This window comes from Mobula hypostoma, chromosome 4 (genome assembly GCF_963921235.1).
Source record: "Mobula hypostoma chromosome 4, sMobHyp1.1, whole genome shotgun sequence".
In the NCBI taxonomy this organism is placed as follows: domain Eukaryota; kingdom Metazoa; phylum Chordata; class Chondrichthyes; order Myliobatiformes; family Myliobatidae; genus Mobula; species Mobula hypostoma.
Genome location: NC_086100.1, coordinates 27,115,025 through 27,143,010, shown reverse-complemented (window position 1 = coordinate 27,143,010; position 27,986 = coordinate 27,115,025). Strand labels below are relative to the sequence as shown.

The following is a 27,986-nucleotide window of genomic DNA, read 5'->3' as shown; positions in this document are numbered from 1 at the left end:
AAACTCCTCTGGTCCCAAGCACTTTGGATAAGGAGTACTCGCCTATACTGTGTACATAGTAACAAATATGTGGGTAAGCAATTCAGAATCGGGTTTAATATCACCAGCATATGTTGTGAAATTTGTTAACTTTGCAGCAGCGGTACAGTGCAGTACATAATATAGGAACACATGATAATATAATTTACATGACAATTTTGAAGGAAGTGACTGGTTTTGAAGTTAGCCAAGGATTCTGAATTCTACTTTTGTAAATAGCACTTGCATTTGTGGGATTAACAAATGTGAAATATTCAGAACTGAAATAATTTTGCTGTTTATCCATTTAAAATACTGCATAATTTTGCTTTCTACACTGCATTTTCTAACTTGTCCACTTAACCAATCTACCTTGCATTTCATTTTCCCACCCAGCATTGTCATCAAATATTTCATGAAATCGTTATTCATTAATGAAATAGATGAGGACCTACAGAAATGACAATAATTTGCTAATATGCAAATAATGTATTTATTGCCCTTTTAAACAATCCCCTAAATTATCCACAGAATGTTACTGCCAAACTTGATAAGTGTTAGCACTATCCCATTGTTTCATATTACAACACTTTTGTATGACATGTTATTAAATGCAACTATAAAATCCAAAGTGCATTGATTCCCTCTTTTACATCCTGAAGTCCCTAGGTTTGTCACAAGACATAAGAGCAGAATTAGGCCATTCAGCCTATTGAATCTGCTCTACCATTCCATTATGGCTGATCCCAGATCCCAAGTCATGTTTTGTTTATTTACATTGATTTTTTTGTACTTAATTTTTGGCACTGCACAAGTCCTTAATAATCGATTCTTGCATTTTCCTGACAGTTGACCGGTGTATAGTATACATGAAGGATAGTAGCTATATCTGTGACTGTTTTGCAAACTGTTCAAAGGTATATTTGAAAGTCAGTGTGTTAAATTCTAGCCAATCATGTAATTTTTAATTTCAAAGACGAGGTTTGTAACTTTTGTGCGTGAGTTTTTTTTTGTCCCAGTGTGGGTGGATTATGACTGTTGGTTGGGTTTGTGAACTTGTTCATGTACTTCAGAGTATGCTGCAAGTTTTCCATCTTTGGTTTAGTTGAAAGATATGAAAGCTGTATTAAAATTTGTTTTAATCAGATCAGATTATTTTACACCAGATCACCAATGGACTGTTGAAATGCTGGATATCAGTAGCTGTTTTGGTTGTACTTGGGCAGAGTTTAAAATTAGGCTGCAATGTTGTTGAAAGCACTGCATAATTTCATAACTTCACTAATTCATCTTTGAAGAGAAGTTTGAACTTTAGAAAATATCTCTATAATGGAATCTTGTGCATCTTACTACCTTTTACCAGCTTCTGTTTTTCTTACAGCAAAGAGCCCCACAGCTGCCCAGTCTCCCAAATCTTCCTTCCTTGCAAGTTTGAATCCAAAAACGTGGGGAAGGTTAAGTACACAGTCAAATAGCAACAATGCTGAACCAGCACGTACTGCCGGAGTAAGTGGCATTGCACGGGTCACCTCAAAGGATACAATGTCAAACAACAGGTATTACTCTATAAGAAATGTGCAGGAAACTAACTTTACATTGTCTCAGATTGTAGAGTTAAAATAACCCGACACTTTAGTTCTTTTAAGTTTGCTTTATTTGGAAGTTTGCTCAACAGTACTGTTATTGGCCAATTTAATTTGTATGGCATTAAGTTTATTAAAGTGATTGGATTCCAATCTGTAGTTACACGATGTGCATAATTGATAACCAGATGTTTAGTATATATTCCAGGTAATAGCTGTATTGATAGCTGTGAAATTTGTTTTCTAGCACAGAGTGCAGTTTCCTAAACCAATGTCTCTCATTCAAACATTCACTTATTTCGGTGCTGGAATGGCCTTAATTCCCCAATTATTTAATGCTATTTGCTGTCCGAATTCAACATTTCAAAATCAAGCTTATCAATTGTATATGAAATTGTTTTGTGTCTGCAGTACAGTGCAAAGACACAAAATTTACTATAAATCACCTAGAGCAAAAGAAGGTACTTGTTCATGGAGCATTCAGAAATATGAAGGTGGAGGGGAAAAAACTGTTCCTAAATCATGGAGTATGAGTCTTCAGCTCCTGTATTTCATCCTTGGTGGTAGTAACAAGAAGAGGCTATGTCCCAAATGCTGAGTATCCTTAGTGATGGATGTGAGCTTCTTGATGCATTGCCTCTTAATGTTCTCAATGGTGGGGGAAGTTATACATAGAAACATAGAAACATAGAAAATAGGTGCAGGAGTAGGCCATTCGGCCCTTCGAGCCTGCACCGCCATTTATTATGATCATGGCTGATCATCCAACTCAGAACCCAGCCTTCCCTCCATACCCCCTGACCCCTGTAGCCACAAGGGCCATATCTAACTTCCTTTTAAACATAGCTAATGAACTGGCCTCAACAGTTTGCTGTGGCAGAGAATTCCACAGATTCACCACTCTCTGTGTGAAGAAGTTTTTCCTAACCTCGGTCCTAAAAGGCTTCCCCTCTATCCTCAAACTGTGACCCCTCGTTGCAGCGATCCTGTGGATTGGAGCCTCCATACCAGGTGGTAATGCAGCCTGTCAGAATGATCTATATAGCATCGCTGTAGAAACGTGCAAGAATCCCTGGTGACATATCACATCTCCTCAAGCTTCTAACAAAGTAGAACCGCTGGTGTGCGCCTTATGATTGTATCATTGTGCTGGTTCTAGGACAGATTCTGAGATGTTGACATCTGTGAACTTGATGCTGCTTGTCCTTTCCACAGCTGACCCCTCAATGACTGCTGTGTTCTCCTGACTTTGTTTCTTTCAGTTCTAGCTTTGCATGAGCACTCTACATAGGTCCATGTACTAGCAGTTGGATCTTGTAAGAATATTCAGATGTTGTCATTTATTACTGTTGCTTCTGAGGCAAATTTTATATATAGGGGTAGAAAAGATGAAGCTATGTGCCATTTTATTTTGTTGATTGTGTGGTACCTTGCAGATTTTGCCATTTGTATTTTGAACAAACACTTGCCTTTCAGAGAGAAGATAAAAGTGTGGATAAAGGAACAAGCCCATAAATTTGTTGACCGTTACTTCACCTCAGAGAATGTGGACGCAAGTAATCCTGCACTGAATGTACTTCAGAGACTTTGCTCTGCCACTGAACAACTAAGTTTGCAGGTGTGAATCAGTTTTTTTTGAAAACCACTAAATAATTATTTAGTTTATAGACTATAACTTAGAGATTTTAACTGGATGTCTTGGTGTCTGGCATTCATATGATAGATTGAATTCTTTATATAGTAAAACTGGGCTAAGTTGTAATCGTTGGTCTCCATGCCCTGGTTCCCCAACATAACATTGCTTAACAGGCAAGAATTGTCCTGTCATCTCATTTCTCTTGACTGCAAGAGGTGTTGAACACTTTCCATCCTTTGTACAAAAAAATCTATTACTTCAATTTAAACTTCTAATTAACTAGATGAGATGAAGACGGGTAGGAAAGTTGTAAAGAGGACACAAGACTACAAAGAGATTGATATTTTGCATGAGTGGGCAAAGGTCTTGCATATACAGGTTTCCCCCACCATCCGAAGGTAGAGCGTTCCTATGAAATGGTTTATAAGCCGGAATGTCGTAAAGTGAAGAAGCAGTTACCATTTATTTATATGGGAAAAATTTGTGAGCATTCGCAGACCCCAAAAAATAACCCCAAACAACTACCAAATCATACCGAATAACACACAAAACCTAAAATAACAGTAACAAATAGCAAAAGCAGGAATGATGTGATAAATACATAGCCTATGTAAAGTAGAAATACTTTTTTACAATTATTGCTGCACTGTTCTCCGTAGCGAAAATCTCACATGCTCTTGGCAGAAACACTCTCTCCAGTAACCTTTAAGCTATGAAGCTGCCAAATCATACCAAATAACACATAAAAATACCCAGCCTATATAAAGTAGAAATAATGTATGTACAGTATAGTATCACTTACGGGAATCGGGAAGACAGCGCCAAGCACACTGATGGTGTGTTAAGCTGAGTCATCAGAGGTTGGGGTGGTGCAGTGGTCCCCACCCTCCAGGCCGCCGACCAATACCGATCCATGAAGAATGCAGCGGTACAGCGGTGGCCGGGACATACCCAGCATATCTTTAAGAAAAAAGCTGAAATAAACAAGCTAATTGATTAGGTGCCACCCGACAGGTAAATGTCGGCCCAGATCAGAGGCGACGCAATCAGCAATCGCCTCTGAGCTGGGCTGACATTTACATGCTGGGCGGCACCTAATTAATTAGCTTGTTTATTTCAGCTTTTTTCTTAAAGATGTATTGGGTGCGTCCCGGCTACCACTGCATTCACCGTGGCAAAGTATCGGTCTGCAGCCCGGGGATTGGGGTGGTGGGACATTGGGGTGTCTTCTCATCGTCGTCTGTTTCCATCAGGGCATGCAGGTCATCTTCTATGTCTGTCTGCCTGCCTCGATGTCGAAGGTCGAGGTTCGTCGTCTGCTGTGGCTGATGTGGAAGGCTTGAAAAACGACAGTATGCTTGACTGCTTATCCTCGCACATTTTTCTGTCATCTCACGCAGTTGCTTCACGTTCAGTTCCTGGACGACTTCACTTTCGGTCTATTCGCTACTGCATTCGGTTTCGATTGCTATCCTTTCCTCTTCCAATTGCATCAGCTCTTCATCTATCAGTTCTTGGTCCTGGGATGCCAAAACCTCTTCAACATCATCTTCGTCAACTTCCACAAGCCAAACTCACTTTGTCCTTACTTCGTTCACCACAATCGAAATGTTTAGTTATGTCTAGTTTTACGTTAAGTGTAACGCCCTTATGAGCTCTTTTAGGCTTTTCCGATACCTTAGAACTTAGCTTGCTAACGGCTGCTCACAGACACGTGTTTAAGCATTGCTGGCTAGAATGCAGTTCCAGAGGAGGAGCTTGACTGCTCGGGGCGCACGCTGCTTTTTTCGTAACACTGAAAACACCTTCTGTTAGCGAAAACAGGTAACTAATGTAGGTCTTTCATAACAGCGAGGTTTCATAAAGCGAACGTTCGAAAAGCGGGGGACACCTGTAGATCATAATCGGGGGGGTAACTTTTCTTGCATTAAACTGATAAGTAAGCATATTATCTAAACAAAAATGAGTGCAGAGCTCTGAAATGGAGGGTTCTGGATGTCGTAGAAGTGATTGCAAAAGGCTTTGCAGATTTGGCTAGTAGTAGGAAAACGTATTAGAAAATTAATGTAAGAATGGAGAGGTCATGCTTTGTTTTTGAGGCTTGTGTCTACTGGGCTACAAGAAATTTAGAAATAGAGATTAATTACTTTATTTCACAGCCTTCCAAATGTTGGTAGGAACTTGTGTATATGAAATCAGATGGATGTAGGATTTAAAAGGTTGTGATAGGTGATTATAACTTCTATCACATTGGCTGTAAATGCTTTGCTTCTAAGTGATTAGATGGAGGCAGAATTTGTAAAGTGTGTCCAAGAAAGTTCTTCGCAGCGATATGTAGATGCCCCTACTTGAGAAAAGGATGCCTTCAACTTCTGCTTAGGAAAAAAGGCTGGGCAAGTGGATCACCTGCCAATGCAGGAGTGCTTTGGGCCAGTAAGCATAATTCAAGATTCTCTGAAGATTATTGGACTGGTCCTCAAAGTCCTAAATTGGGGGAAGGCTAATTTCACTGGCATTAGACAGGAACTTTCAAAGTTGATTTGTGGGTAAAGGGATGTCTGGCAAGTGGGAGGTTTTAAAAGTGAGACAAAAAGAGTTCAGGGATAGCATGTGTCTGTTGAAGTGAATGGAAATGATGGCAAAATTGGGGAACCTTGGCTGATGAGAGATATTAAGGAGATTTGGTCAGGATAAAGGAGAGATTGTATATGTGGTATAGGCAGCTGGAATCAAGCAAATCCCTTAAGAGTATGCAATGTTGGTATACAGAAATTTGGAGGGAAAAAGGGACTACGAAACTTTCTGATAAGAATCCTGAAAGTAAACTACAAATAAAAGGATAGCTAGATAGACAGTGGGTTTCCTTGAGGATTAATGTGGAAATAGGTACGTGCAGCCATGGGAAATGGACCAGGTCTTAAGTGAATACCTCATATCTGTATCTACTGTAGAGAAGGACATGAAAGCTATTGAGTCAATGGGGGCAGAATTTGTAAAGTCAATATCCTGAAATGCATAAAGATGGATAAATCCCCAAGGCCTGATGAGGTGTATTCTAGGGTATTATAGTTAGCAGGGTGGAATCGTGGGGGTAAGATTGTCAGGGTCCTTGCAGAGTTTTGTGACAGTGGTCACCACTGGTGAAGTTGCTGAAGTTGAAAGGTAGCTAATATAAAGTAGTGTAGCAGAGGTTTTCTAGGGAACTGCAGTCTGGTGATCCTTGTATCAGTGGTGGCAGTTTGTTGATGGCTTTCTGAGATGTATTTGGAAAGACAAGGACTGATTGAGATTATGTAGTAAAGGTTAGTGGGAAGTCATGTCCCATGAACTTGGGTTTCTTTTGAAGAGATAACCAAAGGACTTGAGGGCAGGGCAGGAAATGTCAAGTGAACTTACAAGGTTTTTGACAAATGGTTTGCCTGTCTTCAGCGGCTGAGACATTGAGTACAATACTACAAAATATGGTTAGGCCATGCTATAGATGTCTAAAACTGGATGCTTAAGGTGAAGGAAAAGATTTTTAAAAAGTGGATCTGAAGGAATACATTTTTCATTGGTTTCTAGAATGAGGGGCCAGAGGAAGTGGTCGAGGCAGGAACAGTAGCAACGTTTAATTGGCGTCTGGGCAGGCAGTTGAATGAGTTAAGCATAGAAGGATATGAAATTAATTCAGGCAAGTGGGATTAGTATAGATAGACATGACTGGTTAGCATAGATAAAGTGCTGTATTGTCAGAAGGTTAGAACACATGGAATCTAGGGAGAGTTCACCAAATGGATAAAAAATTGGCTTGGTGGAGTGAGTCAGTTTTTCTTCTGATTTGGGGGTGAATGGTGGTGTGCCACAGAGATTGGTACTCGATCCTCTTGTATACATTAATAATTTGTATGAGCATTTGGGTAGCATGATTAGTAAACTTGCTAATGATCCTGAAGTTAGTAGAGTGGATAGTGAATAAAGTTGCTTAAGTTTATAGGATATTGGGGAAAGAGGGTGAAGGAATGGCAGATGGAATTTAGCTCAGACAAGTGTAAAATAATGCTTTTTTGGAAGTTAAACCAGGACAAAACATCCAAAGCAATTGGCAGGGCTCTGGGAAGTGTTAATGCCGGTCTTCCATACAACCTTGCCGAGGCCTGCGCCCTGGAGAGTGAAGACTTCCCAGGCGCAGATCCATGGTCTCACAAGACTAATGGATGCCTTTAAAATTTTATAAATGAAGCTAATTGGCATACAACTAGTAGGTTCTATGATGAATATCCTTCAAAATGACAAAGCAGAGTTGATAAAAATTAAATAGAAGTTTGAGTAACTTAATGTCTTGGGATAGGGAATGGGTTTCAATGGTAAAAGGTTTCACCCAGCTGATGCAGCCATATTAGACTGTTGCTTCTGATCTGATTCCTGCAAAGTCCATTTCAGTTTGTATATTTCAATGCCGATTCCATTTCTCTTAGAATCTACCTGGTTCATATAATTCTAAATGTCTACAGGGCTTTAAATTTCATCTCAAGAGTGTAACATTAGACTCCCGCCCCCCCCCCCCCAGTTGCTTCCTTGATTGTTTTGCAATCAGGCCTTTGCTCTATCTACCCACCTATTTCCTCTGAGTGTCATTTGTCCAATGCTATACGTGATGCATATACTACACGTTTCACCTTTGCCTTTGATCAAGTCTAAAGCTGAAACTTTGATCTCATGTCACATAATATTAATTTTAAGACAGATTATTTAATGAAAGCACGCTATGAGGTTGTCTAAGAATTACGTAAATCATGAATATTTGTATAAAATGTGTGCTAGAATAGCATTTGCACTAAATTTTTGAAGCAGTTTTGTTATAATTGATATCTTACAATGTTTTAACCTTCCTCTCTCTTCTCTCTTCCTCCCTCCCTCCCACACCTCCCAAATAAAAGGTGGATGGAGGAATTGAGTGCCTTTTAGAAATCCGCTCAATAGTCTCAGAGTCTGATGTGTCGTCCTTTGAAATTCAGCACAGTGGTTTTGTAAAGCAATTACTGTTGTATTTGACGTCTAAAAGTGACAAAGACCTTGTGAACCGACATGTCAGATTGAAAAGGTTTCTTCACGTATTCTATGGTTGTCCTGTAAGTGGTAACTCTTGATTTCATACATTTATTTTTTCCCTTCTGACAAATCTTGCCGATTTGATAACTAGTAATACCAGATCTAGTTCTGTAAGATCATCAAACTGATGAGTCGCTCAAAAAGCACTTCAATTTTTCATTACAGTGTATATATTTAAATTTCAGAAAGGTTAAAATTCTTTATGAACCATCTTGACATCAAATAGTATTAGTCAAAAACTTTGTAAACAATTTTGAACCTGAAGCACCCAAATGTCTTGCGGTGTGTGGGGAACAGTTGCCACAAAAATTAGAACAGTTTATATAAAAAAAAGGGCTGCAAGAACATTCAATGTAAATGGGTATGGGTAGTAGGGAATATAGCCATGGAATCAGAGCAGGTGCAGTGGAAGTACCGTCTGCTTACCACTTTTATCATATTCTTAAGTTGATTATTGCTCAGGAAACAAATAGTTGGAGTACTGTACATCTTGAAGTTCAGTAGTCATATTATAATCTGTGATTGTATACTCTAAAGGAAGATGCTGTTTTCTTTGGGTGACTGATCAGAGTTGGAAGTTGTCCTTTCATCCTTGCATTTCCTATGTAACCCATGACATTGGTTATATTAAAAGCTGTTTCCTCTTTACTTTATGGATTTGCTTCTATTAGAATATTTGACAATGCCTTTTGGCCTTGAAGATTAATTTGTTCAACCAAATTAACCATTGCAGAAATAGGGCAGGGGTTAGAAATTCTCACATCTCATCCCAGCTAGTTACACTTACCTATGCCTGGAATTTAATATAATAGTTTCACTATTCTATTGGATAAGTAGAATTGCAATGATATTGGAAGGTCTGCAGCATTCAGGTCCTACGATTTACTGAAGCAAGGTCCATGCCACCAAAACTTACGAACTTCTCTGGCAGTTTGGCTACAGATTGTATTACCTACAGGATAGAGTACAACATATAATTACTGTGATAGCACTTCTCCCTTTTAACCTCTAGCCAGTAATATCGTGCTTATTCTTCAGTGGTAATTTTCATGCTGCATGTCTCACTTTGATATATCTTGTTCATTGTCGCTGTATCAAAATCTTAGATTCACTGCTTAAAGATGTCATTGGAGTGCTGCAGAGAGGTAAAACTAAATTATTCTTCATGTCAAAGCAATTGGTGTCTCAACTTTTAAGGGAGATTATAAGTAACAATTTTTTTTGGTAGATTATCTTGCCTCCAACTAAGTAAATTAGCTGTCAATTTAATGTAATTTATTCAGGTACATCAACAAATTAACCACCAGGAGCAGTATTTCCAATAAGCACTCATCCAATTATTTGCTGTCTCAGCTCTCCTAAGTTCTGTCCCTACCAAATGAAATAAAACAAGAGAAAAACGTAGTTTTAAAAACTATTGGTCTCGAGAGGAAGTCAGTATCTTTATTAATCGCTAAATCCTGGTAACTTTTTCTGGAGCACTTCACTTTAATTTGGTCTTCAGCGGTGCGTAAGCAATTGTATGGTAAATTTTGCTTATGAGAGGAGAAAAGTCATGATTTGGTGAAGTTTTGTTGATTTGTCTTTGGCCAATGAATGTGAGGAGTAAGAGGATCAGAGGATATGAGGAATTTTTTTCAACAGATCATTTGAATCACCAACATGAGGTTATGGACCAAGTGCTAGTAAATGGGATTTGTTCATTTGGATAATTTGGTGGCATGGGCATAGTGGGCCAAGAAGCCCATTTTTGTGCTGCTTGATACTGATTCTGAACATGAGATGTTTCAAAAACTTTTTGTATAATTGCAGAATAGATCTAAATATATAGATGCATTGCCATTGTGTTAATAGTTATGTTGTCTGCACTATTATAAACCTGTTATGTTGCCAATGCTGAAAATATATCTGCCTATAATAGACTTAAAAAAAAGATCCAACTGATAATTATTTCTTTTGTTGGAAGCTGGCTTATAATGTAACGTGTTTAATCGCTCTCCAACACTAAATGATATAAATTGTGCACACAGATTGAAAGCTCATTTTCCAAGTAGCATCTCTGATATAGGTCTGTTAATCAGTTCTATCTCAGAGGTTTTGCTAAGAGAAATTCTGCTGACCAAGCCACTATTTGCAGAATGCCTTGTGCTGAATTAAGCTTTGGTGTCATTTGCCTTTACACATTTAAAGTAAGGAGGAAGGAAAAAATCAATTTTCCAAACCTGGATGAATAGAGATAATTCTCAGGATTGCTATGTATTTTATCTCTTTGCAGCCTCCAGGAGATGAACCTCTTGGTAGACTTGAACCACTTGGAAACGGGCCATTGCTGGCATTGGTGCACAAAATGAACAATTGTCTGAGTCAGATGGAGCAGTTTCCAGTGAAGGTGCATGATTTCCCAAGTGGTAATGGAACAGGAAGCAGGTATGAATAATAAATAGAAGTATCAAGAATTTAAAGGTGTGGAAACTGCATTTTTCACTCTGTTCCCTTGCTGTCTCCACCAACCTGCAGGCAATCTAAAAGAAAGCCAGCCATTGTTGAGAAACATTTACAACCTTTAAGGTTAATATCCCTGGATTACAGCAACTTAATTTTATGATTCGGATATTAGAGATTGATCTTTGGGTGTGGTTTGATTTAACTAAATCATGGAAGTCCTATGACTGGGTGTGTGGGTTTTGCTGGAGTGTTTGGCATATCATGGTGTTGTTCCATACCAACTTAAAAATGAACTCAATCTGAACTTTATTTAGCTCCAAGCTGAAATAGCATCCTGTTGCTGTAAGTTTTAATGAAATGGGAAGCTATTTCCCCTATTAATTCCACACTAGATCTCAGTGACAATCCTACTGGTTTTATTTCCGTGTACTCTTGCTATATGTCAAATGGTGGTGTAGTGGCATCAGCATCAGGTGAAGGGTCACGGGTTTGAACCCATCCTGCCCCCTGCCCACTTTCCATCCATGCTGGGTTGATCATCGAGCTGGCAACTCGGCCTTGTGAAACAAAACAGACAAATACTCAGGAAATGGCAAAGAAAATGCCTCCCAATGCACCACAGTTTGCAAAAAGGAACAACTCTTGCTATATGTTTATTGTAGGCCAATCAATATTAATTTTTGATTTATTTTGGCATTAACCTATATTGAAGAGTAATTTACTGAAGTCACCTTGCCAGTCGTGATGTAGAACCAGAGGAAACACAAGCAGTCACACCAAAATGTAAATTTTGCACAATGTCATCATGCTGCACCTAGTGAAGAGGTTCTCTTGGAGTTCAAAAAAAATAACTAATATTTGGAGCCTATGTCAATGTTACGTGTTTGGGTAGATTATGTCACTGTTACCCATTTTAACTTCTAATTGTCCGAGGCTAAGTTAGCCTTCAGTTATAAACACCTGAGACTTTGCAAATAATACTGGAATCCAGAGCAACGCACAATACTGGAGGAATTCAGCAGGTCAGGTAGCATCTATGAGGGGAATAAATAGTTGGTGTTTTGGGCTGAGACCCATCATTGGGTTTCAGCTGGCCCTCAATTATTTGGAATTTTTGAGACTCATGTATATAATCAGCATCGGATAATATAGTGATGGTTTTTGAAATAATGTAAGCTTTTACTTTCAGACTCTATCCTGCACTGCTCATGTACATGTTTACATTCGACCTCTGCATTTAACCTGCTACTCTTGCATAAATCTTTCCTGATTGGGGTGGGGGGCCAGGGCAGTGTAATAGTTTTAGTTGCCTGTGTATCTCTGGAAGTTAGTTTTCCTTTTCCATGACAATGTACTTTCATTTGATTCTTTCTTTCATCAGGGGATCACAGGCTCTGAAGTTCTTCAATACACATCAATTGAAATGTCAGTTACAGAGACATCCAGACAGTACCAATGTCAAGCAGTGGAAGGGTGGTCCAGTGAAGATTGACCCATTGGCTTTAGTACAGGCCATTGAGCGTTATCTTGTTGTCAGAGGTAATGGCTGTTTGATATGAGTTGAGCAGTAAAATTTTCTTTCAATTATGTTGTGGTGTTGGCAATAATGTTCAAATTTTACCTTGGATTAAAAATCTACTGTATTTTGTCAAACAATCGAGGCTTTGTCTAATTTACACCAACCTGGACATTTCACTTAAATTGGCTTAACTGTCTGGGACAAATTAATTTTATTTGAAAATATTTAAATATCATTAGTTGGACTCAATGTTTTAATGCCACCTTATTTAAACCTTAATTTAAGATTGTTTATCATTCCTCAGTTCACAAGTGTAAAGAATCCATTTTCCAATTGACTTGGCTTAACAAAATTAACTTTTAAGAGTCCTCAATTAAAATAGCAACACTTAAAAAGCTAGGCTAGAATTGAGGTTATCTGTTAAGTTTTATTTTGTCAAGGTGCAGCTTAGAAGCTGAAGGAAATCAATTCACTATTGAGAAATGCAACATGTTTTCAATCACCCAGCTGATTTGTGGCTTTGCTAAAAATCTGAGTACAGACCACATCTATTATAGATGAAAAGCAAAAGACACCAACGCTCTTGTCTACTTTATACTGGAAGTGGATAAAAGTGAGCTGGATTGACTTTAAAGGAAGAATGAACCCCAGTGGCTTGTTATGAGGAAAGCAATGTCACTAGTATAGATAGTAATCTGCCTATAAAACATCAGGAATACTTCACAAAAGTAGATCAAGCATTCCATTTGAAATTTTGATTTTATTTTGCTCAGATGTTAACTATTCATCTTGCAAAGAGAAGAATGTTAGAAAAACAAATCTTAATGGTTGAAGGCAAAACAGATTGAAGAAAAGGAAGAAAACAGATTGCATGTTTAAAGCAAGGGCAGAGGAAAGATGAGAAAAAATTGCCAATGCTTCAAAATTTTGCTTGTGTACTGAAGAATGACCAAAAAACCCTATTAAATGTGATATAAAAGTAGATTAATTTAGGCCTATTTGTCCTGGGGTTCACGGACATCTTGGTTATTGGTAAGAGGTGCATGGCATAAAAAAAAGGTTGGGGACCTGCATTAGTCTGTCATTTCTTCTGACATTTATGTCTCAAAGGATGTGTGTGTGTTTGTATAGATATAGATAGTTAAAATTTCCCAGCATGGACTTTGGAATGGATAATTTTGACAAATCACAATTTTTTTTCTAGGTGACAACAACCATTATGGTTGAGGCAAATATTGTGAATAGGATTCAAGACGGTTTCAAGTAACCATGGAAGTGCCTTTGAAATTAGCGTTGGGATGCCAAATTTAATTGTAAATGGTCAGAGAAAAATGTACAAGACAAATATTAAAAACTGTGGTTGATACAGTCAAAAACATATTAAGAAATGGTATCTTTAGTTAAAGAATAGTAGGTGCTATATTCTGGAACTAGTGCCGTGTTCATTTTGAAAATATAGGTTCAATAGAAATTAATGTCATGTGAAGAAAAAGAAAGAAATTCTTATTTTCATAATGGGAAATGTGAAAGTTTTAATACTAGAAGACCCAAATGCATGGTGTACACTTGAGTTCCGCATTATAGGGAAGCTATTAGGAGGGAGTGAAATATAAATTTGCTCTGCTGCCTTGTGTTAAGAAATAGAAATACTTGAATTCTTGGAGTTATTTCCATTAGCTACATGCAAATTTTGTGGTAAAAGCTGGGCCTTGAGCCATTGAGGAGTTGCAGGTTATGCTTCCTTCATATACCGGCATGTTCTGTTCAGTTACCTGATGAGGTAACTGTAGCCATGGCCAGAAACAGATGTCGTCAGGTGGTACTCAACCTTCATAGTATTTTCAACCACTACACTCTCCAGTTGGCGGGTCAGCAGTGGTAGCCAAGTCACTGCCTATTTGCTCCTGACTTCCAGCTCAACTCCTCTCACCTGCTTCATATTCAGTAAGAGACTCTTTCTGCTTCCCCTCCATCCTGTGAGCTGCTTGGTTCTTGCTCTTCTCATTAAGGCCCGGCACAGCCTCCATGCTGACCTTGCCGGGGAACCCTCTACAGCCAATCTCCACAAGGAATAGCCAAATCAACCGTTCTTTGTTCTTGCACTCCTCTATTGAGGACTGGTACTGAAGGGCCTTCCTCTTGTGAGCCTCCTTGCATCCTTCCTCCTCTGGTACTATGAGCTCCACCAGGATGATTTTCTTGTGTTTGGTGGACCACAGTATGATGTCTGGCAAAGTGTGGTTTGCATGGCTTCTGGGAACTGCAGCTTCCTCCTCACGTTGATCTTCATCTCCCATGGTTTGACAGTTTTCAGCAGATCAGATTCGGGCCACTTTGATATGACTGGCGTGGCTCTCTCCTTGATGAAAATGATGGCCTTGTTTGCCCCTCTGCCGGGTGGTCTCTTTTTACACCTCTGCTGCTCCAGTGTGTTAGTAAGAGACAGCAGGACCTTGTTGTGGTGCCACGTATACCGTCCTCATGTTAAGGCTGTTTTGCATCTTGACAGTATGTGTTCCATTGAACCCCGCTGACCACAAAGCTTGCAGTTTGAGTCCTCTCTCAGCCCCCATGTGTGCAGCTGTGACGGTGTAGGGAGAGTGTTATACACGGACTGTGGGAGGAAAGCAATGCAGAAGGGTTCCAGTTACCAAAGCTCTGCCAGAGTGATCTTGTACTTGGGAAGATCACCTTCCTTCCAGACGCCCTCGTGACCCCAATTCCACTGCCTTTCATCCTCGTGGTTCCATACCTCTGCCTGGACCATGTCATGCCTATCCCTTGCATTTGCACTCCCCCATTGTTTGAAATGTGCAGAACCAAGGCCTTGCCATCCCGGGCATGGGTTGCCAGTGATGTCTGTCAATTGCAGGGAGCTCACTGTAAGATCTATGGCCGAGTTGGAGACCTAATTTTGTCTTAATTTTGTTGTGACTCTTGCTTAGTTTATTAGCTTGTTATCAAAACCCCCCAATGTCAATACAGCTCTACACTTTGCCACCTTGAACTCCTCCACTACCATTGAAAGTGGCAGCTGTAGCCAGCCTTATCTTGTGTAGAGCCCCACTGAACTTAAAAAAAAAATCTCTGCCACCTTAATGAGGTGCGAAGTTCGGCTGATGGAGAAAGCGTAGAGGAATGAAAAAGAATAGAAGGTAAGTAAATATTTAGAACTGTTGGTACTTGTGCTTTTTTTTTGCACTATAGTGGTCATGATTTTTAATTGCATTTGTGTTCTCTATTGTGCTGGTCTGAAATTCTGGAGCTAATATTGACATTTTTCTGATTCAAGGGTATGGAAGAATACGTGAGGAAGATGAAGATAGCGATGATGATGGCTCAGATGATGAAATTGATGAGTCATTGGTGAGTTTCTCTTAGCTGGATCTTACAGAAGTGTTTATCATTGTCAGCTTATTCTATTAAAACTAATGGTTACCTGTTAAATGTTCACTTACAAAATCAGTTTGTTTTAGAAAATATATATTTCTATCTACAAATTTACTTTATTTGATCACAATATAAAATTTTCTCATAAAAAGAGAGAAACGTTCAACCAATATCCAAAAGAAGCCATCAAATGCTTAAATTTATGTTGTATGTCCATCTGAGTATATCCATCCACATTTCCATGTATTGCTTTCCGCTGCAAATTCAAGCACCATCCAAGCTTTGGAGAATGTTACACCATTATATAACATTTACCTTTGCTATGATTATTTTCTACTGTTGAATAATTCTGTGTGATTTATTAAGGATTGACTGTTTTATTTAGTCTCAATTGGCTGAATAGATTGGAACAAGCTGTTCTCTTGTTATTGTTCCTGGTTGTGTTGTTTTTTTTTTAGCTATTACCTCGTACTGGAATGTGATAACGATTGATAATTTGTTAAACAGTCTACTCTTGCAAAATCTTAGAGCTGGAAGTTAAAACTCAGGAACTTGAGTTATGCTTGAAGAGGCATGCAGTTTGGACATTTAAATCAATTTATAAATTGAAATTATATCCATTATGAAATATCCTTTATATTAAGCTTTCTCAGAATATTGTTTCACAGAGAAAAAGGTGTAAAAACAATAACTCTAATTCTTGTCCTTGTGTTTTCATACTTTACATGAAAGTACAATTTGCAGCTTTGGCATTGATCTTTAAACCTGAACAGGAATAGGTCACACATCCTGCTTTCAAGCTTGTTCTCCCTCAGCCATGACCATAGCTGTCTGTGCCCAGGTACTGATAAGGTATTATTCAAAGTACTAAAATCTAGAATACTCCAAATATCAACCACATGGGGGGATGGATGGAAGAGAATTTTCTCAAATCTCTACCCTTAATCCTCTGGTTGTAAATACCACTTTCTTCAATGCCTACCATTTCTTCGATCCATGCTGCTAATCTGGTTTAAAGGTATATTTTATGTCGAAGAAATGTATACATCCTGAAATGCTTTTTCTTCGTACCCATCCAAGAAAACAGGAGTGCCCCAAAGAATGAATGACAATTAAATGTTAGAACCCCAAAGTCCCCCCAGCTTCCCCCCCACCAGCAAACAAAAAAGCATTGCCACCTGCCACTTGGCACTCAAGTGTGCAGCAAAAGCAACAGCAAAGACACAGACTTGCAGTACTCCAATGCTATGCATTCATCCGGTATTTGACATACCACAGGTTCTCTCTCTCCCTAATAAGGGAGAAAGATATCTCTGTTTCACAGTGAGAGGGGAGACATAACAAACAACTCGCTAGTTTATGATGTTAAAAGTCCATTGCGTCGCTTTTTCCGAGCTCTGTGTCCAAAGATTTCAGGTCTCTGGGCACACAGCCAAAGATCTTCCAGCTCCAACGACACACTGGTCCAAGACACTGACCTTCGATCTGCCAGTCTCCAGAACCCCAAGATCCTAGGCCTCCAAAGGTGAGCTGAACTCTTAGGCTGCGCCCTTGGCATGTCAGATAACAGCCAGTTGTAACACCCCCAAGAGCGGGTCCCATTCCCGCAAAGAACCAAAGTCAGCGTGTAACTCCAGGTCAGTGTCTTCAAAAGAAACCTGAAAGGGAAAAATAGATATTAAAGATGGAAATAGAACTGTTTCCAAAGATGCAAACAAAGGAGTCACCGTTTAGTGCCATCTTGACTAAGCTCTTGTTTATATTCATCAAGTCGCCACCTGCTAGCCCCTACCTCCATTGAACTACTTCAGCTCCAAAAGAATACAAAACTGGCCCTTCCAGTCACTGGTAGCTGAAATTCCTCCAGGTAATGTATTGATCAATTCTATAAAAATTTTGCATTATATTTAGTGTCCCAAGCTACTGAATGCTGCTTAACCACCTCATCTGTATGTTTCTGTCTTCAGGGATTTTTGGACATGTACAGTACACCCAGGTGTCTCTGTTCCTCCATACTTCCTAGGGTTCTTCCATTTGTTATTTGTATTCAGGTTTTATTAGTTCTAGCATTATTGATCTCAGTTTTCAGGGTTAAATTCCATTTGCCATTTCTGTCCATTTCTCCAATTTAACGTTGATCTGTTGCCATTGATGACCTTCATCAATAGTTCAATTTAATTATTAGAGCATGTATACAATATACATCCTGAAATTCTTGTTCTACATGGGCACCCATGAAAACAAAAGTCCCCAAAAGAATAAGTAACAGTAAAAACCTTAGAACCCCAAAGCCCCCCCCATGCACAAGCAGCAGCAGCAAAGCAACGACCCTCCATTCCCCCAGTTCAGCAAAAAAGAAGCATCAGCACCCACCAAGCAGGCAATAGGAAAGCCCCCAAGAAAGACCATGATCTGCAGTATAACAAAAACTAATTTTTCAGCCGATAATTTGACACACCACAGGCTCTCTCCCCTCCCCAATAAAGGCACAGAGAGGTGTCACCTTTCACAGCGGGAGGGGAGACAGAAACAACTTTCTGATTAATAGTGTTGGTCTGCACATTGCTTCTCCCCCCAGAGTTCTCTAACTGACAAATCGGCAGCAAACTCTTGCCCCCACCAGCAAGAGAGAGCAAGTACGGAGCCCCAGACAGCTGATCTGATGTTTCGTTTTCTCCCACGATGCTTCACTCGATTCCGCTGGCATCGAATCTGCTCATTCCCAGGACCGCAAAGCCTAAAAATCCCAAAGCTACGCTAGTCTTCTCGACTATACCCTTGGGATATCAAAAAAACTGCCACAAAGGACCAAAGTTTGAGTGTAGCTCTGTCAGTCTTCAACAGAACCCTATCCACTTTGAAAAGGAAAAAGACATTAAAGGTAGAAATTAAGCTGTTTCCACAGATGAGCTTGAAGTTGTCGCTGTAGAGTGCCAACATAGCTCTGTCCATTATCAACAATATTAAACTGCAGGTCATTTGTGAACTTGCTAATTGTTTGTCCTACATTCTTATCTATATAACTAAATTATCTACATGTGCTGATCTTCAAGTAATCTAACCAGACGAATCACACTTACACATTTCCATCAATTTACCTGTCCTCATGATTTTCCTGCCACCCACCTACATGAGGGAATTTACAGCAGTCATTTTAACCTGTTAGCCAGCATGTGGGGGGCGGGGGGAGAAAACAAAGAGTAACCATGAGGTCATAGGGAGAGTATTCAAACACCACAGTCAGGGTCAAACCCAGGGCATTTGCTACAAGGCAGCAGAACTAACTGCTGTGCCAGTAGCACAGACCTTATGTACACGGTTCTCACTGTGAATGCCTTTGAAAGTGTTTAAATCTTGTATGTTTTCATATTTTAAAATCAATCTAAACTTTATTTACACCTTCCATTTAAAAGTAAGTTGTTTCCCATGATGGGGGAGTCTAGTACGAGAGGGCATGACTTAAGGATTGAAGGGCACCCATTCAGAACAGAAATGGGAAGAAATATTTTTAGTTAGAGGGTGGTGAATCTATGGAATTTGTTGCCACGGGCAGCAGTGGAGGCCAAGTCATTGGGTGTATTTAAGGCAGAGATTGATAGGTATCTGAGTAGCCAGGGCATCAAACGTTATGGTGAGAAGATGGGGGAGTGGGACTAAATGGGAGAATGGATCAGCTCATGATAAAATGGCGGAGCAGACTCGATGGACCAAATGGCCTATTTCTGCTCCTTTGTCTTATGGCCTTACGGTCTCATCTGTCAATTATATTGCTTTCACTAAACTTGCTGTCTAAGAATTCTTCTGTCAAGCTGATTAATTTGTTTAACTTGCCTGTAAGTAGAATTGCCCAGTAGGTGGGATCAGATTCCAAGTTATGCCAGAAAAGGGAGGAATAGATACCAAAGAAAGCATTGTTAGCATTTTTTTTTGGTGACTGAAGATGCCATTTCTTCAATGCAATCAATGCAAAGTCCTGACCAATTAGCTGTAGTTGCTACCTTTGCCTTGCTGCAATCTAAATCTGTGCTCTATTTTCTATCCCAATACTTGCAACTCACTAAGCTCAATGCAGGTTTTTTTAATTACATGGCATAGGTATGTTCTAGCTATTGCACTGTGTATCATGGTTTATAATTGAACACTCACAATATCCTTGATGCTACTAAATTCAGCATACTTAATACTTAATGTACAAAGGAATAAATCAATAGTTTTTGAAGTTTAAGTTACTAGGTCAACGAATGATTTTTATTCTTGAAGCAACTGTACTTTAGAGGATGAGTATACTAAACCTTGGCCTTTATTTTTATCCTAGGCTGCCCAATTCTTGAATTCGGGGAGTGTAAGGCACAGACTACAGTTTTACATAGGAGATCATTTGCTACCTTATAACATGACTGTTTACCAAGCTGTCAGGCAGTTCAGTGTGCAAGCTGATGAGGAAAGAGAATCCACTGATGATGAGAGTAATCCATTAGGAAGGGCAGGGATATGGACAAAGACCCATACAATATGGTATGTATGAAGTGCACTCATTGCATGCAATGAAATTTATTCTAATAAGGTTGCATGCTTCCTTTGTATCAAAGCAATTGTAAAAGCATTATTCCACTTCTATGTAACTTTCACAGAAAGTAATTGTATTTTTTTTGTGTAATTGTTTCTTTCTTTCTTTTTAAATCTTTTTATTGAGTAAGTATACAAAAAAGGTAAGCCATATAAACATTAATACAATGTTAAAGTATAATAAAATTCCAAAAGATAACAATACCAAAAAGAAAATACTACAAACAATGTAATTTAAGCATAAGAAACCAAGATAACATAATAGTATACTAAATTTTATATATATCAATGGAAAAAAAAGAAAAAAAAACCCCCAAAAAAAACCCACCGTGCAGCTAACTAAAAGCAAGGCAAAGCAATGGGCTAACTTGAAACCAAACAGAGTTAAACTTAAAATCACGTCCTCAATCCCGACCTCCATTAAAAACAGTGAAAAAAAAACAAGAAGGGTAAATATTACATTAAATGAAAATATCGAATAAAAGGTCCCCAAATCTGTTCAAATTTAAATGAAGAATCATAAAGGTTACTTCTAATTTTCTCCAAATTCAAACATAAAATCGTCTGAGAAAACCAAAAAAAGGTAGTTGGAGCATTAAGCTCTTTCCAATGTTGTAAAATACATCTTTTCGCCATTAAAGTAAGAAATGCAATCATTCTACGGGCTGAAGGGGAAAGATTACTAGAAATTTTAGGTAGTCCAAAGATAGCAGTAATAGGGTGAGGAGAGATATCTATATTTAATACCTTAGAAATAATATTGAAAATATCTCTCCAAAAAGTTTCCAAAGTAGGGCAAGACCAAAACATGAGTTAAAGAGGCTATCTGCCCCGAACATCTATCACAGAAAGGATTAATATGCGAGTAAAAACGCGCTAACTTATCTTTGGACATATGTGCTCTATGAACCACTTTAAATTGAATTAGGGAATGTTTAGCACAAATAGAGGAAGTATTAACTAATTGTAAAATCTGCCCCCAATCATCCACAGAAATGGTAAGCCCCAATTCCTGTTCCCAATCTACCCTAATCTTATCAAATGGAGCTTTCCTAAGTTTCATAATAATAATATAAATCATAGCCGATGCACCTTTCTGACATGGATTAAGGTTAATTATCGAATCTAAAATATATATAGGAGGAAGCATTGGAAAGGAAGAAAGTATAGTACTTAGGAAATTTCTAACTTGTAAATATCTAAAAAAATGTATTCTTGATAAGTTATATTTATTAGATAATTGTTCAAAAGACATAAGGGAACCATCTAAAAATAAATCCAAAAACCGTAAAATACCCTTAGTCTTCCAAGTTTGAAAAGCGCGATCCGTAAAAGAGGGAGGAAAAAATATGTTACCTAAAATAGGAATCGCTAACCCGAATTGATTAAGATCAAAAAATTTTCTGAATTGAAACCAAATGCGCAAAGCATATTTAACTATCGGGTTAGAGACCTGCTTAAGACGTTTCGAATCAAAATGAAGAGAGGAACCTAAAATAGAACCAAGTGTATAACCCTGAACAGATTGTAATTCCAATGCTACCCATTTAGGAATAGATAGTATGTCCCGGTCAAGTAACCAAAATTTCATATGTCGAATATTAATAGCCCAATAATAAAATCTAAAGTTAGGTAATGCTAAACCTCCATCTCTCTTAGCTTTCTGTAAATGTATTTTACCCAGTCTCGGATTCTTATTCTGCCAAATAAATGAAGAAATTTTAGAGTCAACTTTATCAAAAAAAGATTTAGGAACGAAAATTGGTAATGCCTGAAACACATATAAAAATTTTGGCAAAAAAAACATCTTAACTGCATTAATACGACCAATCAAAGTTAAATATAAGGGAAACCATTTAGATGAAAGTTGAGTAATATGGTCTATTAATGGTAAAAAGTTAGTATTAAATAAATCTTTATGTTTACAAGTAATTTTAATCCCAAGATATGAAAAGTAATTATTAATCAATTTAAATGGAAATTTATAATATAAGGGAAGATGTTTATTAATCGGAAAAAGTTCACTCTTACTAAGATTTAATTTATAACCTGAGAAAAGACCAAATTGTGCTAATAACTCTAAAACAGCAGGAATGGATCTCTCAGGATTAGAAATATATAAAAGTAAATCATCAGCATAGAGTGATAATTTATGGGACTTTAATCCCCGAGTTATCCCAGTAATATTTGAAGATTCTCGAATAGCAATTGCAAGAGGTTCTAATGCAATATCAAATAATAGGGGACTAAGAGGACAGCCTTGTCGAGTACCACGAAAGAGAGGAAAAAAAGGTGAGTTTAAAGAGTTAGTACGAACCGAGGCTACAGGGGAGTGATATAACAGTTTAATCCAGGATATAAATTTCAAGCTAAAATTAAACATTTCAAGCACCTTAAATAAATAAGGCCATTCTACTCTATCAAAAGCTTTCTCGGCATCTAAAGAAATAACACACTCAGGAACATTTTGTGAGGGAGTATAAACGATATTTAACAATGTACGAATATTATAAAAAGAGTAACGACCTTTAATAAAACCCGTTTGGTCTTCCGAAATAATAGAAGGAAGTACTTTTTCTAGTCTATTTGCTAATAACTTAGAAAAAACTTTAGAATCAACATTTAATAAAGATATTGGTCTATAAGATGCACATTGAGCAGGGTCTTTATCCTTCTTTAGTATTAGAGAAATTGATGCTCTATTAAAAGATACCGGAAGTTTACCAAGTTTCAAAGAAGCCTCAAAAACCTTATAGAGCCAAGGAATCAATAAAGAAGCAAAACATTTATAAAATTCAATGGTAAACCCATCAGGGCCAGGAGCTTTCCCCAGATTCATAGAAAAAATAACATTCTTAATCTCATCCATTGTAATGGAAGTATCTAATAAAGAAGACATATCCTGTGAAATCTGAGGGAAGTCTAACTTATCTAAAAAATCATTCATATATTTAGAATCTCGAGGAGACTCTGATTGATATAAAGAAGAATAAAAATCACAAAAGGTTTGATTAATCCCCACATGATCCAATATCAATCGATCATTTTGGTCATAAATCTGATTGATTTGAGATTTAACATAATTAGATTTCAATTGATTAGCCAGCAGCTTGCCAATTTTATCACTGTGAACATAAAAATCACTTCTTGTTTTCTTTAATTGGTTTACAATCGAGGACGAGAGTAATAAACTGTGTTCCATTTGAAGTTCAGTTCTTTGTTTGTATAACTCCTCAGAAGGAGCCATAACATATTTCTTATCAATTTCTTTAATCTTGTCCACAATTGCCATCTCCTCCTGCTTCTGTTTCTTCCTCAAAGCAACGGAATACGAAATAATCTGACCCCGAATATAGGCTTTAAAAGTGTCCCAAAGAGTGTTAACCGAAATATCTTCTGTATGGTTAATTGTAAAAAAAAGCTCAATCTGTTCATTCATAAAATTAACAAAGTCCGAGTCCTGAAGCAACAGCGAATTAAAACGCCATTGTCTATTGTTTGGTATATTGGCCATAATTTTAATAGAAAGCTTAAGTGGAGCATGATCCGAAATGGTTATAGAATCATAATCACATTTAATCACTGAAGGAATGAGACGAGAATCAATGAAAAAATAATCAATTCTTGAATAGGAATGATGAACATGTGAAAAGAAGGAAAAATCTTTTTCCTGAGGATGCAGAAAACGCCAAATGTCCGTCGACCCAGAATCAGAAAGGAAAAAATTAATCAAATTTGCAGATTTATTAGGTAAAGTCCGTAAAGGAGCCGAGCGGTCCAAAGCTGGAGACAAACAGGTGTTAAGATCTCCGCCCCAAATCAATGAAAACTCGTTCAAATTCGGAAACTGATCAAACAATGATTTATAAAATTCCGGACAATCCATATTAGAAGCATAAACATTAACCAAAACTACTTTTTTATTAAATAGTAAACCACTAACCAATAAAAATCTACCATTCGGATCAGAGATAATATCCTGTTGTGTAAAAGTAACTGAGGAATCTATAAAAATAGAGACGCCTCGAATCTTAGCATTGGAGTTCGAATGAAATTGTTGACCCTTCCAGAATTTGAAAAAACGTAGTCTGTCCCCCCTCCGTACATGGGTCTCTTGTAAAAATAAAATTTGTGCTTTTAAGTCTCCGGAACACTTTAAAAACTTTTTTCCTTTTAATAGGATGATTAAGACCATTAGTATTCCAGGAGACAAAATTAATAATAGACTCCATAAATCCTAAAGTCAACCCACAACAAGGAGGATTGACGATAGGCGCGACCCACAAACCCGGAGAGGAAACAGAACATACAACAGATACCGGGGAAAAGGACGCAACCAGTACTTCAATAATGTATATAGCCCAAAGAGAAACAAACTAAAACGTGAAGCCCCTCCCACCACCCTCCGCCCCAAGACCCCAAGGCAAAATCTAAAGCAGACCCGCCAGAAAGAAGCAAGCGCTAAAACTACCCCCATGACTTCCGGTATACGCTCCCTAAAAAAAAGGTATAAATATGAAAAGGATCAGCTAATTGTAAAACAGTAAAAAAAATAAGTAAAAAAAAGTTAGCTCAATTAAAATACACACAGAACAGAACAAAAGCCGGAAAATATATATTAAAAAAAACCACAATAAACCTCAAACTCATGAATAGACACAGCAACAAGAAAAAATAGGATTATTAACATAAAGTGATTATAAAAAGCAAAACAGAATAAAATTTAAAAAAAACTACAAAATTTAAGGCCACACAGGAAATACGTAAGATGACAAAAGGGAAGTAACCACCCAGAATCCCCTGGGAAAAGAAAGAAATGACGCAGTTAAAAAGAAAGTTTAGCAGCCATATTAAGAAATCAAAAATAAACTTTTCTGCCCAGATAGGGCACAGAAAAGTTAAAACCAACCAATTCACAGCCTCCGATCAACGGAGATAATTAAAAAAAGGCAATTAAGATGTTGAAGATGAAAGTTGATCCAGATAACTCTGGGCATCCGATGGAGAATCAAAAAAACGAAGGGCTCCATCTAACATACGAATCCTTAGACGTGCAGGGTACAGCAGCACTGGTCTTAAATCCATCTTATAGAATTCCGACATCACGGATCTGTAACGGACCCGTTGGTCCCAGATTGGTTTACTGAAATCTTCCACGAATCGGAACCTAAGATCCGAAAAATCAATGAAACCTTTAGATCGAGCAAATCGAAACAGTCTCTCCTTGTCTTGAAAATAATGAAAACGTAAAATAACATGCCTAGGTCTATCTGACCTAGACGAGTATGATGGGATTCTGTGAACACGATCCAGTAGCGGTGGTTGGTCAGGAAATACAGTAGGGAATGCATCTTTTAAAAGTTGAGAAAAATATTTCATGGGGTTGTCGGCTTCAACAGCTTCCCTCACGCCGATCATTCGTAAATTCTGCCGTCGCATTCTAGATTCCAAGTCAGAGTTTTTAAAAGTCAAAAAGTCAAGTTTCTTCTTCATTACATTAATTGTTTCTTCGATTTTCCCCATCTTAAGTTCACTTTGTTGCGCGAATTTTTGAAGATCAGATATAGCCGACTGATGTTCCGCAATAAATGTTTGCATCTTATCCATTGAATCGGCAATTTTCTGGAGATTAGTTGAGATTTCCGTATGAATCAGGTCTTTAACAGAGCCTGCAATTTCCGTACGAATCATCTCCCTAACAGAGGTTGAAATTTCCCTCTGAATTAACTCCGATATCGCTTTCAAAGTCACCGGTGATTCAGTCGGGGGGAAATCCGTAACTTTCGGTTTAACCGGAGGTTTACCATCCTTGCCGTTTTTCCCGTTCTTAGACATAGCAGATCTAAGTATCATCCAATTGTCGGAGAATTCAGTTTAATTCAAAGTATTGTAAGAATTGATGCCTTAATAGTTAATTAAAGTATAGCTGACCATAGAGAAAAAAACTCAGAGGTAATGGAGCGAGTCAAGAACGCGACTTCACTCCATGAGCGCTACCGGAAGTCCCCCAGTAATTGTAGACCACATGACACCCAGCGAGAACCAGCTGCCATCTTTCCAAAGACCCACCATGCCAGGACGCTAATGCTAATTTGTTCAGTGTTGATCAGGAAAATGCTTTTTATTTGACTGAACTGAACAAGAAAACCTGAAGTGCTGTAAACCACTGGCAGTCTTCTTTGACTCCAGAGATCTTAATGCTAATTTGGACTATACATGTACAACCCCATTCATCTGATGAATCTGTACTTTGAAAAGTGCATTGGAGGTGAAGGCTGTTCAGTTGGTGGGAAGGTATGTCGGATTGTTAGAATTCAAGTGGTGAAAGAGAGAAGTCAGAAATTGAGGGAGTCCTGAGGAAGTGCTGGAGGTGAGGAATTCAGGATGAGTGTACAAGACAGTGAAGCCCCAAGTGGATAGAAAGAAAGTAAGAGTGAATTATGGGAGAAAAATGAAGCTAGCAACCAGCAAAAGGTTTGGATGGCAAAGTAGTGCTTTCTTGAACACAGAATTGAATAAATATTAGATTTGAAAGGAACAACTTGTTGCCATAACATGAAACATTCCAGTTTCATTCCATTTACAGGAAAACTTGCAAATCTTACATGGTATATTTCTGCTTCCGGAACGCTTTCCATAAAGTGCGTGAAGAATTATTCTACAGGTTCTTCCCAGTTTAGGAATGCCTGACTTATTGACAGCCTATACATGCAAACAAGCATTTGTAAGGTCTGAAAAGGTTCAAAGGTGCAATTTAATAGCAGAAATGTATACAATATACAACCTGAAATGCCTTTGCAACCATCCTCGAAAACAGAGGAGTGCCCCAAAGAATGAACAATGGTGAAATGTTAGAACCCTGAAGTTTCTCCCCAGCTCCCCCCACGCTTAAGCAGTAGCAACAATTCCCACTCTCCCCACTGGCAAAAAAAAAAAGCAAGCATCGGTACCCACCACCAGGCACTCAGGCATGAGCAAAGAAACAGCAAAGACACAGACTTGCAATTACAATAGACAATAGGTGCAGGAGTAGGCCATTCAGCCCTTTGAGCCAGCACTGCCATTCACTGTGATCATGGCTGATCATCCACAGTCAGTACCCTGTTCCTGCCTTCTCCCCATATCCCTTGACTCCGCTATCTTTAAGAGCTCTATCTAACTCTTTCTTGAAAGCATCCAGAGAATTGGCCTCCACTGCCTTCTGAGGCAGAGCATTCCACAGAACCACAACCCTCTGTGTGAAAAAGTTTTTCCTCAACTCCTTTCTAAATGGTCTACCCCTTATTCTTAAACTGTGGCCTCTGGTTCTGGACTCCCCCAACATCGGGAACATGTTTCCTGCCTCTAGCGTGTCCAATCCCTTAATAATCTTATGTTTCAATCACATCCCCTCTCATCCTTCTAAATTCCAGTGTATACAAGCCCAGATGTTGCATGATTGGAGCAAATGACAGTCCAGCCATCCTGGGAATTAACCTCGTGAACCTCTGCTGCACTCCCTCAATAGTAAGAATGTCCTTCCTCAAATTTGGAGACCAAAACTGTACACAATGCTCCAGGTGTGGTCTCACCAGGGCCCTGTACAACTGCAGAAGGACTTCTTTGCTCCTATACTCAACTCCCCTTGTTATGAAGGCCAACATGCCATTAGCTTTCTTCACTGCCTGCTGAACCTGCATGCTTACTTTCAGTGACTGATGACCAAGGACACCTAGATCTCGTTGTACTTTCCCTTTTC

General features: G+C 38.4%; 1 protein-coding gene across 15 annotated transcripts in view; it reads left to right on the top strand.

The window, feature by feature from the left end:
* The window catches only part of trip12 (thyroid hormone receptor interactor 12), a 161,240-nt gene that overhangs the window by 96,033 nt on the left and 37,221 nt on the right, over window positions 1–27,986 (top strand). For 14 of the 15 annotated variants that reach the window (XM_063045452.1, XM_063045444.1, XM_063045454.1 and 11 more), the window contains 7 exons: window positions 1,400–1,574; window positions 3,078–3,219; window positions 8,157–8,348; window positions 10,604–10,755; window positions 12,155–12,312; window positions 15,585–15,658; window positions 19,998–20,197. In XM_063045452.1, coding sequence (XP_062901522.1) covers window positions 1,400–1,574; window positions 3,078–3,219; window positions 8,157–8,348; window positions 10,604–10,755; window positions 12,155–12,312; window positions 15,585–15,658; window positions 19,998–20,197 — 1,093 coding nt within the window. Of the gene's footprint in view, window positions 1–1,399; window positions 1,575–3,077; window positions 3,220–8,156; window positions 8,349–10,603; window positions 10,756–10,845; window positions 10,993–12,154; window positions 12,313–15,584; window positions 15,659–19,997; window positions 20,198–27,986 lie in introns of those variants that run through there. The other variant, XM_063045456.1, reaches the window with a different exon arrangement.